Genomic DNA, 16,639 nt, shown 5'->3' with positions numbered 1-16,639 from the left:
GTCTAATAAAATGTCATTGTGTTTATAGCTCTACCATTAGAATTTCATTTCCTTTGATACGTACTATACCTTATACCCCCACCCCTCCTCCTTTAAAATGAAAATAACCTTAAGGAAGGTATAATACTAGGTTGCTAACATAATATTCATATGGATGTAGTTATAGGATTGCTTTCCTCGGTAACTGGAGAGACTCAAAGCAAGCATTAGACCTAAAAACTGAGACAGGAGAGAAGACCTGGGTTGGGAAAAGGCGACAAAGGGCACTGAAAGAGAAATCTGGAGATCCCAAAGGAAACTATACTTCTTTAATGGGTTACTCAAGACAACACACTCCTTAAGCATCTTTAAGACATCCACACTAATATCAGACCATGAGAACTACCTCTCATTACTGCCTCAGGTACAGACAGGCATCTACCTCCAGGTTAACTACAACCTTCTCTGGGAGGACAAGAAGAAATATGGTTTGCCCCTGGGAGTTCCTGCTCTGCCAACCTCACTCAGGGCCATGTGGGAATTGCATCTTCCTCACATTCAGTTTTTGAAGAATTTCATGGGTGGGTTTGTTTTTCCATTCAGTAATGGTGACATCTGGCTCCTGTTCTTCTTCAGGAGCATTGGAGGTACTGCTTTGTCGTTTGACTTTTGAATGCTTGGGAAGTTCTAGTTCCTCAAAACTCTTAAATTCTGGAAGCCTAGAATTTAAAAGAAAAAGTTTCAGATTCCCTGCATTCCTAATGTAATCTCAAGAAACACAATAATAACCTAAAAGAACTTACTCTTCTGTGTCACTGATTCGTAAGAAGTCAAGTTGTTCTACCACAGCTCCAGATATTAGTGTCTGAAACGTGATTGAGAAAAGAGTCACAGCTCTTAAATTCATCAAGCTGCAACCTTATGATCTATGTACATACTTTTCTGTAAATATATAATACTTTTTAAAAAGTTTACTTAAAAAATATACATGATGTTGGGCTTCCCTGGTGGCGCAGTGGTTGAGAGTCCACCTGCCGATGCAGCGGACGTGGGTTTGTGCCCCGGTCTGGGAAGATCCCACATGCCGTGGAGCAGCTGGGCCCCTGGGCCATGACCGCTGAGCCTGCGTGTCTGGAGCCTGTACTCCGCAGCGGGAGAGGCCACAACAGTGAGAGGCCCGCGTACCGCAAAAAAAAAAAAACCCCAAAAAAAAGCCATGATTTTTAAGTAACTTCTTAAATGAACATTCTACAATCAGACAGATTTTCACATACAACAAATCCCCCTGAAATAGAACATACACATCAAGCTACAAGCTCATGAGTCATAATAAATAGCAGAATCAACATGAGATGAATTGTTTTTCTTTCCATCCTCTTATTTATTTTTAAGCTCAATTAAATTTCAGTATTTATTAAAATGTTAGAAAATAAAATTTTGAAATAAAAAAAAACATGAAATACCAATGTTGTCTTCAGAAAAGATAATTACGCTTTGGATTTTGCTACAGAAATATATTTCAGGGCTATCCAATGATGAGACGTTGCCAACTCTCCATTTTTCAGGATCATGAAGGTGTTGATTATCTACATTCTGGAAACCAATATTTGGTCATTCTATATTCCACTAGTTCCTGATTATAGCTTGAGCAAACTAAATGAGGCCAAACTTGAACACAGTTGTTGTCTGTCAGTGGTTCATGGTGAATGTATAAATGAATGATAACCCACAATGATACTTAGCACTATGTGTCACTTCTAATTATCTGATGAACTGTCAAATAAAAGTGAGAAATGTACTGCCCAGAAAATAAGCCATAAATTATTATTTAAAAATAAGTTAATTTTTCAGTCTTAAATATATTATTTTCTCTATTTTCTCACTGTTCATTTCAAATGTGAAGCAACAGGATATAGGGAATGTTGCTCTTGTTGGCTAACCACCCAGAGTTGTGCTGCCTTCTCTTCTAGTGAAGACACATAAAGTAGCTCATCAACAAATAGCCACTACAAATGGCATGATGGACATGTTACCAGCAATCGTACTAAAGTCTCCTTGCAGAGTTTGAGTGAGAAAGGCCAAACATGCAACTGACCTGCACGTTTTTATGTGGCCCAGCCACAGTCAGGGTCTGAGAGCAGTCTGTGCCTGGGCAGAGAGCAGTGCCAAGCACAATGGAAGTCTATAGAGTGATACTTCCTAGGATGCAGGATTACACCTACACATACTGCTCTCTAGTTAACTAGTCTGTTAGATGAATATTTACTGGACACTGATATATGCCAAGCACTATGCTAGGTATTGAGGAAATAGCATGAACAAAATTAAGTAGACAATAAACAAACAAAAACCTAAGTATGTAGAAAATATGAACAGACCAATCACAAGCACTGAAATTGAAACTGTGATTAAAAATCTTCCAACAGGGCTTCCATGGTGGCACAGTGGTTGAGAGTCCGCCTGCCGATGCAGCAGACGCGGGTTCGTGCCCCGGTCGGAGAGGATCCCACATGCCACGGAGTGGCTGGGCCCGTGAGCCATGGCCGCTGGGCCTGAGAGTCCGGAACCTGTGCTCCACAAGGGGAGACGCCACAACGGTGAGAGGCCAGCATACCGCAAAAAAAAAAAAAAGAAAAAAAAAAATCTTCCAACAAACAAAAGCCCAGAACCAGATGGCTTCATAGGCAAATTCTATCAAACATTTACAGAACAGCTAACACCTATCCTTCTCAAACTCTTCCAAAATATAGCAGAGGGAGGAACACTCCCAAAGTCATTCTATGAGGCCACCATCACCCTGATACCAAAACCAGACAAAGATGTCACAAAGAAAGAAAACTACAGGCCAAAATCACTGATGAACATAGATGCAAAGATCCTCAACAAAATACTAGCAAACAGAACCCCAAAGCACATTAAAAGGATCATACACTGGGATCAAGTGGGGCTTATCCCAGGAATGCAAGGATTATTCAATATATGGAAATCAATCAATGTGATACACCTTATTAAAAAATTGAAGGAGAAAAACCATATGATCATCTCAATAGATGCAGAGAAAGCTTCTGACAAAATTCAACACCCTTTATGACAAAAACCCTCCAGAAAGTAGGCACAGAGAGAACTTTCCTCAACATAATAAAGGTCATATATGACAAACCCACAGCCAACATCGTCCTCAATGGTGAAAAACTGAAACCATTTCCTCTAAGATCAGGAACAAGACAAGGTTACCACTCTCACCACTATTATTCAACATAGTTTTTAAAGTTTTAGCCACAGCAATCAGAGAAGAAAAAGAAATAAAAGGAATCCAAATCAGAAAAGAAGAAGTAAAGCTGTCACTATTTGCAGATGACATGATACTATACATACAGAATCCTAAAGATGCTACCAGAAAACTACTAGAGCTAATCAATAAATCTGGTAAAGTATCAGGATACAAAACTAATGCACAGAAATATCTGGCATTCCTATACATTAATGATGAAAACTCTGAAACTGAAATTAAGAAAACACTCCCATTTACCACTGCAAAAAAAAAGAATAAATTATCTAGGAATAAACCTACTTATGGAGACAAAAGACCTGTATGCAGAAAACTAGAAGACACTGATGAAAGAAATTAAAGATGATACAAATAGATGGAGAGACATACCATGTTCTTGGATTGGAAGAATCAACACTGTGAAAATGACTAGACTACCCAAAGCCATCTACAGATTCAATGCAATCCCTATCAAACTACCACTGGCATTTTTCACAGAACTAGAAAAAAAATTTCACAGTTTGTATGGAAACACAAAAGGCCCCAAATAGCCAAAGCAATCTTGAGAAAGAAAAATGGAGCTGGAGGAATCAGGCTGCCTGACTTCAGACTATACTACAAAGCTACAGTAATCAAGACAGTATGGTACTGGCACAAAAACAGAAATATAGATCAATGGAACAGGATAGAAAGCCCAGAGATAAACCCACAGACATATGGTCACCTTATCTTTGATAAAGGAGGCAAGAATATACAATGGAGAAAAGACAGCCTCCTCAATAAGTGGTGCTAGGAAAACTGGACAGCTACATGTAAAAGTATGAGATTAGAACACTCCCTAACACCATACACAAAAATAAATTCAAAATGGAATAAAGACCTAAATGTAAGGCCAGACACTATCAAACTCTTAGAGGAAAACATAGGCAGAACACTCTATGACATAAATCACAGCAAGATCCTTTTTGACCCACCTCCTAGAGAAATGGAAATAAAAAGAAAAATAAACAAATGGGACCTAATGAAACTTAAAAGCTTTTGCACAGCAAAGGAAACCATAAACAAGACAAAAAGAGAACCCTCAGAATGGGAGAAAATATTTGCAAATGAAGCAACTGACAAAGGATTAATCTCCAAAATTTACAAGCAGCTCATGCAGCTCAATATCGAAAAAACAAACAACCCAATCCAAAAATGGGCAGAAGACCTAAATAGACATTTCTCCAAAGAAGATATACAGATTGCCAACAAACACATGAAAGAATGCTCAACATAATTAATCATTAGAGAAATGCAAATCAAAACTACAATGAGATATCATCTCACACCAGTCAGAATGGCCATCATCAAAAAATTTACAAACAATAAATGCTGGAGAGGGTGTGGAGAAACGGGAACCCTCTTGCACTGTTGGTGGGAATGTAAATTGATACAGCCACTATGGCGAACAGTACGGAGGTTCCTTAAAAAACTAAAAACAGAACTACCGTATGACCCAGCAATCCCACTACTGGGCATATACCCTGAGAAAATCATAGTTCAAAAAGAGTCATGTACCAAAATCTTCATTGCAGTTCTATTTACAATAGCTAGGACATGGAAGCAACCTAAGTGTCCATCAACAGATGAATGGATAAAGAAGATATGGCACATATATACAATGGAATATTACTCAGCCATAAAAAGAAATGAAATTGAGTTATTTGTAGTGAGGTGGATGGACCTAGAGTCTGGCATACAGAGTGAAGTAAGTCAGAAAGAGAAAAACAAATACCGTATGCTAACACATTTATCTGGAATCTAAAATAAAAAAAGGTCAAGAAGAACCTAGGGGCAAGATGGGAATAAAGACAGAGACCTACTAGAGAATGGACTTGAGGATACAGGGAGTGGGAAGGGTAAGCTGTGACAAAGTAAGAGGGTGGCATGGACATATATACACTACTAAACGTAAAATAGCTAGCTAGTGGGAAGCAGCTGCATAGCACAGGGAGATCAACTCGGTGATTTGTGACCACCTAGAGGGGTGGAATAGGGAGGGAGGGAGATGCAAGAGGGAAGAGATATGGGGACGTATGTATATGTATAAGTGATTCACTTTGTTATAAAGCAGAAACTAACACACCGTTGTAAAGCAATTATACTCTAATAAAGATGTTTAAAAAGAACAAAAAACAAAAAACCCCCCTAAGTATGCTATGTCAGATGATAACTGCAAAGTTGAAATGAGAAAGGCAGGGGATGGGGAATGCTGGGGCAGACAAGTAGGAAGAGGCAGGTTTGCCATTTTATAGGTTATTAGAAAAGACTTCTCTAATAGGGTGACATTTAAGTAGAGACTGAAGGAAGCATTGCAGTCAACAATATGGATCTGAGGATAGAGTGAACAGCAAGTGTAAAGGTCCTGAGGCAGGAGCATGCTGGGTATGTTTTAGGAGTAGTAAGGAGGACAGTGTGGCTGAGTAGAGTAGATAGGGGAGAACGGTAGGAGATGAGGTCAGAGAAGAAGGTCCAGACCATGGGCATCACTATTGGAAGAACTCTGGTTTTCACTTAGTGTGAGAGAGGAGGTCATTAGAGGCTTATGATATGTGACATAATCTAACTGCCCTATGACCAGGTAGAGTAGGAAGAAGCTAATAATTGTGTTATGGCCAATAGGAATTTAGGAGACTACTATAAAAATCTAGGTGACAGATGATGCAGCTTGGACCATGATGTTAGTGCTAGAGGTGAAGGGAAGTGGTTAGATTCTGGATGTAATCTGAGGGTAGAGAAAATTGGATTTGGTAATGGATTGTAATGTGGGTTATGAAAAAAAAGAGTCAAGAATTTTTAACTCTCAAAGCTGATAGCCAATACTGAAAACGTAAGAAAAATAATTTTGATTTAGTATTTTCTATTTTTATTAGCCTACCCACCTTAATTCAGCTCATAAAGTAAATGTTTAACCTGAACTAACAGACAAGTTCTAGATTCCATTCCATTAATAAGCTTTAGAGCTTTCAATTTGAAAAATTCAATTGGTTGCACAGCCTCCTGAATTAGTTTTTTTTTTAATTGAAGTATAGTTGATGTACAATATTATATAAGTTACAGGTATACAGTATAGTGAGTCACAATTTTTAAAGGTTTTACTCCATGTATAGGTATTATAAAATATTGGCTGAATTAGTTTTATAAAAAATACTGTAATTAATTTGCTATGCATTAATACCTCAGTTCTGATGGTAATTAAACAACTTAATATTGATATATATGTCTCAAATGCAATATAGTATTCAAAAAGGTATCCTGCTCAGTGATATTCAAATATATCCCACCAGGCCTTTTCCAACTGAACATACCACCCAAGAATGTACTCCACCCCATTATTCTGCCCCCCTATCTAGCTTTATATTTGGTTCTGCTCCCCTACTAGAATAAGTCTCATGAGATCAGGGACCTTGTATATTTTTTTCACCATTGTATCTCTGCTGCCTAGAGAGGGTACTCAGTAAATATTTGTTGAATCAATGAACCAATATCTACATACTTCTTACAGAGAGAAGAGTACTCTGGGAATGCAGAGATGAGTAAAGCCTGGTCTGATAGAGTTTTCAATCGACAGAGAGAAGCAGACATAAGAAACTAGCCATACCTAAAATAAGAGCTACAGCAAAGCTCAAGGAAAATGCCACAGAAACACACTGGAAGGAGAAATTAATTCCAGTCTTGGAGACTTTGCTAAAGAGGTGACATTGACCTAAGTTATAAAAGTAAAGTATGACTTAGAAGGAAAAAAAGAAAAAGGCAATTCTAGAATACAGTAACAGCATGAGCAGGAAAAAAAAATCAATTTCATTAAAGATTTTGAAATTACTCAGTATACTTGAGGAGTAGAAAGAAGGGCTGGGAATGAACTGCATGAAGACATGTCCTGGGTGATGCAGCTAGGAAGTGACGCTGAGGTCCAATGATGAGAGATTGTGGACCACAGGCTAAGGACATTTGGAAGGGCCTGAAATAAAATCCCAGAGAAGTTACATAGGGCCATTTTTATTTACTATATTAAAGAGAAGACAAAGGCTGGTATGGGGGTATGAGGGGTTGTTTAATGGGTATAGAGTTTCAGTTTTACAAGATGGAAAGAGGCTTATTCTCTGGTTAAGACTCTGTACTCAAGGGTACATATAGGGCACAGCAGAGAGCAGAAGATAAAAAGATTAAACAATGGGAGAGACAGGGAAGATGGCGGAAGAGTAAGACGCGGAGATCACCCTCCTCCCCACAGATACATCAGAAATACATCTACACGCGGAACAACTCCTACAGAACACCTACTGAACGCTGGAAGAAGACCTCAGATCTCCCCAAAGGCAAGAAACTCCCCACGTACCTGGGTGGGGCAAAAGAAAAAAGAAAAAACACAGACGAAAGAAGAGGGACGGGACCTGCACCAGTGGGAGGGAGCTGTGAAAGAGGAAAGGTTTCCACACACTAGGAAGCCCCTTCGCGGGCGGAGACTGCAGGTGGCGGAGGGGGAAGCTTCGGAGCCGCGGAGGAGAGTGCAGCAACAGGGGTGCGGAGGGCAAAGCGGCAAGATTCCTGCACAGAGGATCGTCGCTGACTGGCACTCACCAGCCCGAGAGGCTTGTCGGCTCACCCGCCGGGGCAGGCGGGGCTGGGAGCTGAGGCTCGGGCTTTGGTCGGAGCACAGGGAAAGGACTGGGGTTGGCGGCCTGAACACAGCCTGAAGGGGGTTAGTGCACCAGGCTAGCCAGGAGGTAGTCTGGGGGAAAGTCTGGACATGCCGAAAAGGCAAGAGACTTTTTCGTCCCTCTTTGTTTCCTGGTGTGCGAGGAGAGGGTTGCTTAAAGGAGTTCCAGAGACGGGTGCGAGCCGGGGCTAACAGCGCGGACCCCAGAGATGGTCATGAAATGCTAAGGCTGCTGCTGCCGCCACCAAGAAGCCTGTGTGCGAGCACAGGCCACTATCCACACCGCCCCTCCCAGGAGCCTATGCAGCCCGCCACTGCCAGGGTCCTGGGATCTAGGGACAACTTCCCCGGGAGAACGCACAGCGCGCCTCACACTGGTGCAATGTCACGCTGGCCTCTGCCGCTGCAGGCTCGTCCCACACTCCGTACCGCTCCCTCCCCACGGCCTGAGTGAGCCAGAGCCCCCAAATCAGTGGCTCCTTTAACCCCGTCCTGTCCGAACGAAGAACAGACGCCCTCCAGCGACCTACAAGCAGAGGCGGGGCCAAATCCAAAGCTGAGCCCAGGGAGCTGTGCGAACAAAGAAGAGAAAGGGAAATCTCTCCCAACAGCCTCAGGAGCAGCGGATTAAATCTCCACAATCAACTTGATGTACCTGCATCTGTGGAATACCTGAACAGACAACAAATCATCCCAAATTGAGAAGGTGGACTTTGAGAGCAAGATTTATTATTTTTTCCCCTTTTCCTCTTTTTGTGAGTGTGTATGTGTATGCTTCTGTGTGAGATTTTGTCTGTAGAGTTTTGCTTTCACCATTTGTCCTAGGGTTCTATACATCTGTTTTTCAAAAATTTTTTTCTTAATAATTATTTTTTATTTTAATAACTTTATTTTATCTTACTTTATTTTATTTTCTTTTATTCTCTTTCTACTTTTTCTCCTTTTTATCCTGAGCCGTGTGGATGAAAGGCTCTTGGTGCTGCAGCCAGGAGCCAGGAGTCAGTGCTGAGCCTCTGAGGTGGAAGAGCCAACTTCAGGACACTGGTCCACAAGAGGCCTCCCAGCTCCATGTAGTGTCAAATGGCGAAAATCTCCCAGAGATCTCCAACTCAACACCAACACCCAGCTTCACTCAACGACCAGCAAGCTACAGTGCTGGACACCCTATGCTAAACAACTAGCAAGAGAGGAACACAAACCCACCCATTAGCAGAGAGGCTGCCTAAAATCATAGTAAGTCCATAGACACCCCAAAACACACCACCAGACATACACCTGCCCACCAGAAAGACAGGATCCAACCTCATCCACCAGAACACAGGCACTAGTACCCTCCACCAGGAAGCCTACACAACCCACTGAACCAACCTTAGCCACTGGGGACAGAAACCAGAAACAATGGGAACTATGAACCTGCAGCCTGCAAAAAGGAGACCTCAAACACAGTAAGATAAGCAAAATGAGAAGACAGAAAAACACACAGCAGATGAAGGAACAAGATAAAAACCCACCAGACCTAACAAATCAAGAGGAAAAAGGCAGTCTACCTGAAAATGAATTGAGAATAATGATGCTAAAGGTGATCCAAAATCTTGGAAATAGAATAGAAAAAATGCAAGAAACATTTAACAAGGACTTAGAAGAACTAAAGGGGAAACAAGCAATGATGAACAACTCAATAAATGAAATTAAAAATACTGTAGAAGGGATCAATATTAGGATAACTGAGGCAGAAGAACGGATAAATGACCTGGAAGATGAAAGAGTGGAAATAACTACTACATACCAGAATAAAGAAAAAAGAATGAAAAGAACTGAGGACAGTCTCAGAGACCTCTGGGACAACATTAAACGCACCAACATTCGACTTATAGGGGTTCCAGAAGAAGAAGAGAAAAAGAAAGGAACTCAGAAAATATTTGAAGAGATTATAGTGGAAAACTTCCCTAATATGGGAAAGGAAAAAGTTAATCAAGTCCAGGAAGCACAGAGAGTCCCATACAGGATAAATCCAAGGAGAAATACGCCAGGACACATATTAATCGAACTGTCAAAAACTGAATACAAAGAAAACATATTAAAAGCAGCAAGGGAAAAACAACAAATAACACACAAGGGACTCCCTATAAGGTTAACAGCTGATCTTTCAGCAGAAACTCTGCAAGCCAGAAGGGACTGGCAGGACATATTTAAAGTGATGAAGGAGAAAAACCTACAACCAAGATTACTCTACCCAGCAAGGATCTCATTCAGATTTGATGGAGAAATTAAAACCTTGACAGACAAGCAAAAGCTGAGAGAGTTCAGCACCACCAAACCAGCTTTACAACAAATGCTAAAGGATCTTCTCTAGGCAAGAAACACAAGAGAAGGAAAAGACCTACAATAACAAACCCAAAACAGTTAAGAAAATGAGAATAGGAACATATATATCGATAATTATCTTAAATGTAAATGGATTAAATGCTCCCACCAAAAGACACAGACTGGATGAGTGGATACATAAACAAGACCCATATATATGCTGTCTACAAGAGACCCACTTCAGACCTAGGGACACATACAGACTGAAAGTGAGGGGATGGAAAAAGATATTCCATGCAAATGGAAATCAGAAGAAAGCTGGAGTAGCAATTCTCATATCAGACAAAATAGACTTTAAAATAAAGACTATTACAAGAGACAAAGAAGGACACTACATAATGATCAAGGGATCAATCCAAGAAGAAGATATAAGAAGTGCAAACATTTATGCACCCAACATAGGAGCACCTCAATACATAAGGCAAATACTAACAGCCATAAAAGGGGAAATTGACAGTAACACAATCATAGTAGGGGACTTTAACACCCAACTTTCACCAGTGGACAGATCATCCAAAATGAAAATAAATAAGGAAACACAAGCTTTAAATGATACATTAACAAGATGGACTTAATTGATATTTATAGGACATTCCGTCCAAAAACAACAGAATACACATTTTTCTCAAGTGCTCATGGAAGGCTCTCCAGGATAAATCATATCTTGGGTCACAAATCAAGCCTTGGTAAATTTAAGAAAATTGAAATCGTATCAAGTATCTTTTCCGACCACAACGCTATGAGACAAGATATCAATTACAGGAAAAGATCTGTAAAAAATACAAACACATGGAGGCTAAACAATACACAACTTAATAACGAAGTGACCACTGAAGAAATCAAAGAGGAAATCAAAAAATACCTAGAAACAAATGACAACGGAGACACGACGACCCAAAACCTATGGGATGCAGCAAAAGCAGTTCTAAGAGGGAAGTTTATAGCAATACAATCCTACCTTAAGAAACAGGAAACATCTCGAATAAACAACCTAACCCTGCACCTAAAACAATTAGAGAAAGAAGAACAAAAAACCCCCAAAGTTAGCAGAAGGAACGAAATCATAAATATCAGATCAGAAATAAATGAAAAAGAAATGAAGGTAATGATAGCAAAGATCAATAAAACTAAAAGCTGGTTCTTTGAGAAGATAAACAAAATTGATAAACCATTAGCCAGACTCATCAAGGAAGAAAGGGAGAAGACTCATATCAATAGAATTAGAAATGAAAAAGGAGAAGTAACAACTGACACTGCAGAAATACAAAAGATCATGAGAGATTACTACAAGCAACTCTATGCCAATAAAATGGACAACCTGGAAGAAATGGACAAATTCTTAGAAATGCACAACCTTCTGAGACTGAACCAGGAAGAAATAGAAAATATGCACAGACCAATCACAATCACTGAAATTGAAACTGTGATTAAAAATCTTCCAACAAACAAAAGCCCAGGACCAGATGGCTTCACAGGAGAATTCTATCAAACATTTAGAGAAGAGCTAACACCTATCCTTCTCAAACTCTTCCAAAATATAGCAGAGGGAGGAACACTCCCCAACTCATTCTACGAGGCCACCATCACCCTGATACCAAAACAAGACAAGGGTGTCACAAAGAAAGAAAACTACAGGTCAATATCACTGATGAACATAGATGCAGAAATCCTCAACAAAATACTAGCAAACAGGATCCAACAGCACGTTAAAAGGATCATACACCATGATCAAGTGGGGTTTATTCCAGAAATGCAAGGATTCTTCAATATACGCAAATCAATCAATGTGATACACCATATTAACAAACTGAAGGAGAAAAAGCATATGGTCATCTCAATAGATGCAGAGAAAGCTTTCGACAAAATTCAACACCATTTATGATAAAAACTCTGCAGAAAGTAGGCATAGAGGGAACTTTCCTCAACATAATAAAGGCCATATATGACAAACCCACAGCCAACATTGTCCTCAATGGTGAAAATCTGAAAGCATTTCCGCTAAGATCAGGAAAAAGACAAGGTTGCCCACTCTCACCACCATTCAACATAGTTTTGGAAGTTTTAGCCACAGCAATCAGAGAAGAAAAGGAAATAAAAGCAATCCAAATCAGAAAAGAAGAAGTAAAGCTGTCACTGTTTGCAGATGACATGATACTATACATAGAGAATCCTAAAGATGCTACCAGAAAACTACTGGAGCTAATCAATAAATCTGGTAAAGTAGCAGGATACAAAATTAATGCACAGAAATCTCTGGCATTCCTATACACTAATGATGAAAAATCTGAAAGTGAAATCAAGAAACCACTTCCATTTACCCCTGCAACAAAAAGAATAAAATAGCTAGGAATAAACCTACCTAAGGAGACAAAAGACCTGTATGCAGAAAATTATAAGACACTGATGAAAGAAATTAAAGATGATACAAATAGATGTAGAGATATACCATATTCTTGGATTGGAAGAATCAACACTGTGAAAATGACTAGACTACCCAAAGCCATCTACAGATTCAATGCAATCCGTATCAAACTACCACTGGCATTTTTCACAGAAGTAGAACAAAAAATTTCACCATTTGTATGGAAACACAGAAGACCCCGAATAGCCAAAGCAATCTTTAGAACGAAAAACGGAGCTGGAGGAATCAGGCTCCCTGACCTCAGACTATACTACACAGCTACAGTAATCAAGACAGTATGGTACTGGCACAAAACCAGAAATATAGATCAATGGAACAGGATAGAAAGCCCAGAGGTAAACCCACGCACATATGGTCACCTTATCTTTGATAAAGGAGGCAGGAGTGTACAGTGGAGAAAGGACAGCCTCTTCAATAAGTGGTGCTGGGAAAACTGGACAGGTACATGTAAAAGTATGAGATTAGATCACTCCCTAACGCCATACACAAAAATAAGCTCAAAATGGATTAAAGACCTAAATGTAAGGCCAGAAACTATCAAACTCTTAGAGGAAAACATAGGCAGAGCACTCTATGACATAAATCACAGCAAGATCCTTTTTGACCCACCTCCTAGAAAAATGGAAATAAAAACAAAAATAAACAAATGGGACCTAATGAAACTTCAAAGCTTTTGCACAGCAAAGGAAACCATAAACAAGACCAAAAGACAACCCTCAGAATGGGAGAAAATATTTGCAAATGAAGCAAATGTCAAAGGATTAATCTCCAAAATTTACAAGCAGCTCATGCAGCTCAGTAACAAAAAACAAACAACCCAATCCAAAAATGGGCAGAAGACCTAAACAGACATTTCTCCAAAGATATACAGATTGCCAACAAACACATGAAAGAATGCTCAACATCATTAATCATTAGAGAAATGCAAATCAAAACAACAATGAGATATCATCTCACACTGGTCAGAATGGCCATCATCAAAAAATCTACAAACAATAAACGCTGGAGAGGGTGTGGAGAAAAGGGAACCCTCTTGCACTGCTGGTGGGAATGTAAATTGATACAGCCACTATGGAGAACAGTATGGAGGTTCCTTAAAAAACTACAAATAGAACTACCATATGACCCAGCAATCCCACTACTGGGCATATACCCTGAGAAAACCATAATTCAAAAAGAGTCATGTACCAAAATGTTCATTGCAGCTCTATTTACAATAGCCAGGACATGGAAACAACCTAAGTGTCCATCAACAGACGAATGGATAAAGAAGATGTGGCACATATATACAATGGAATATTACTCAGTCATAAAAAGAAACGAAACTGAGTTATTTGTAGTGAGGTGGATGGACCTAGAGTCTGTCATACAGAGTGAAGTAAGTCAGAAAGAGAAAGACAAATACCGTATGTTAACACATATATATGGAATCTAAGAAAAAAAAATGTCATGAAGAACCTAGGGGTAAGACAGGAATAAAGATACAGACCTACTAGAGAATGGACTTGAGGATATGGAGAGGGGGAAGGGTAAGCTGTGACAAAGTGAGAGGGTGACATATGGACATATATACACTACCAAACATAAAACAGATACCTAGTGGGAAACAGCCGCATAGCCCAGGGAGATCAGCTTGGTGCTTTGTGACCACCTAGAGGGGTGGGATAGGGAGGGTGGGAGGGAGGGAGACGTAAGAGGGAAGAGATATGGGAACATATGTATATGTATAACTGATTCACTTTGTTATAAAGCAGAAACTAACACACCATTGTAAAGCAATTATACTCCAGTAAAGATGTAAAAATAAATAAATAAAGATTAAACAATGCATTAAGTGAAAGACTCATAAATGAGCTGATTAAAAATTGGAGAGCTGTCATTTTAGTCCATGTTGTAGATATAAACAAAGACTTCGCTGCTTAGTGATGGGAAGCTATTATCCGTTTCTCTGACTTTCAAAGTGCAGTGTTGCACGAACTCGTGGTCCAGCATCTGTACTGTCAGAATTAAGCCACTTGTGCTGTGTACGTGAAAATAATCTGTGCTGTTGTAAGTATCCTGGACAATTCGATAATGTACTATTTTATTGTCTTCTGAATCTGCATCGGTAGAGAGAGACAACTTATTAAACAGCTGTCCCAACGAGAGATGTTTCTGATAATATACAGCACAGTGCAAAATCCCTGACTCCCCTCCCCAACCCTGCTCTCAGTACATGGAAGCAAAATGTATGTCCTTCAAGCAGAAGGCTAGATGTTTATTTTCCGGGGAAACTGAAGAGCAGAAGAGAGAAAAATCTCCAGATATTGGCATCTGGGTTTTCCCCAGCAAAAAGGGCCTTTGCCACCAGACTACCTTACAAGCAAATTCATCATGACAATGATCCTTTTTCCCAAACACACAGCTTCCAATGAAGTTTTTATTCTTTCACTCTTAAAAATGAAGGGATAGCTAAAGATTATCAGACATCTGACAAATGTCTCCAACATGAAAGAATGAGCCCCCCAAAACAGAGAAAAAAAACCTGAAAGAGATAATGTAGAAAGGAAAAATTTCCAAAGCTCTCTAGTTAATGTTCTCAGAAGGATAAGACAACATATAATACTCAGGAAAGAAAGGACAAGATAGTATGAAAGGGAAAATTAAAAACATGACAGCAAAACACAAAACTCAACAGAGGAGCTACATGATAAATAACAAAGAAATTCCCCCGTGAAGCATTACAAAAAGACAAAAGAATAAAAAATAAGGGGAAAAGATAAAAACTTAGGTAAAAATCAATCAAGTATGCAAAATATTAGGTTGGCCAAAAAGTTCGTTTCTGTAATATCTTATGGAAAAACCCGAATGAACTTTTTGGCCAACCCAATACAAGCACCAGTGAATGATTATGTAAACATGCCATTTACCACATTACCTACACAGGTCCCTCTTTATAAATTTTCCTCTTTCTTACTCAATATTGAGTATCTACTACATAAAAGACTATGAAATGATCACAACTTTTTAAAGGAAATAAGTTGATAATGGACTACAATTTGAATAGTTTATGTTAAAGGTCATAAAAGGATATTAAAAGAGAAAAGTATCATTTCTGGTCTGAGTGATTCTGCAGAACTGGTCTTTAAAGTTTGGTAAGACTTCAAAGCCCAGTGATGTTGAAAGAAGGAAAGCTACTCCAGGCAGAGGAAATGGAGTGAGCAGAAAGGGGCAGAACCTCACAAATTTGAGAACACAGTAAGTAATCTGTATTGGCTGAAGCAGAAAGAATGTTTAGTAGGAGATCATTGTGGGCAGAGAGGCTGCTATGGTTATAGGGAACCACAAAGGGCTTCTGTTATTTAGGAGCTATGAAAATAATGCTGTAAAATTCTGAATGGAACAAGAATTATCTCCAGGTTGGATGTCACTGTGTGGTAGGGAACAGAGCACTGGACCAGGGAGTCAAAGAACCTGAGCTTATACAGCAGGTCACTTCACCACTCTGGACCCCACCTTCCTCAAATGCAAAACTGAGGTCAGAGATGATCTCTTAAAGTCTGAAATTCTGGTGGGAAACCACTGCAATTGCTCAAGCATCAGATTGGAGGGATCAGATAAATGGGGTGATGGCAATAGGAACGGGAAGGTAGACAGAGAATAAAACCTTCAGACAAAAACCTTCCACAGAATATAATTAAGAAACATAGCTGTATCTGTGGACTAATTGTGCTGGAAACAGAAACACTGAAATTCAGAAGACTACCTGTAGACGATCAACGTGAACTTTGACTCCTCCAACCACTCCGTTCTTAAAAGCTGCCAGCATATCTAGTATGGGATTGAATCGGCTACCTCTGAAAAATATAAACAGATAAACAAAATGTGCATATTAACAACAGAATGAGAAATTAATTATCTAGTACTA

General features: G+C 39.5%; 1 protein-coding gene across 7 annotated transcripts in view; it reads right to left on the bottom strand.

Annotated features, from left to right (window-relative positions):
• Nucleotides 1-16,639, bottom strand: part of PHKB (phosphorylase kinase regulatory subunit beta) — a 193,668-nt gene that overhangs the window by 34,317 nt on the left and 142,712 nt on the right. For all 7 annotated transcript variants that reach the window (XM_067718117.1, XM_067718116.1, XM_067718115.1 and 4 more), the window contains 3 exons: nt 16,478-16,568; nt 783-844; nt 536-698 (listed from right to left, as the gene is read on the bottom strand). In XM_067718117.1, the coding sequence (XP_067574218.1) occupies nt 536-698; nt 783-844; nt 16,478-16,568 (316 nt within the window). The remainder of the gene's footprint in view (nt 1-535; nt 699-782; nt 845-16,477; nt 16,569-16,639) is intronic.

The sequence above is a fragment of the Pseudorca crassidens genome, chromosome 20 (genome assembly GCF_039906515.1).
Source record: "Pseudorca crassidens isolate mPseCra1 chromosome 20, mPseCra1.hap1, whole genome shotgun sequence".
Taxonomy (NCBI): domain Eukaryota; kingdom Metazoa; phylum Chordata; class Mammalia; order Artiodactyla; family Delphinidae; genus Pseudorca; species Pseudorca crassidens.
Note: the sequence above shows the minus strand (reverse complement) of the source record. Positions and strands in the feature narration are given on the sequence as shown.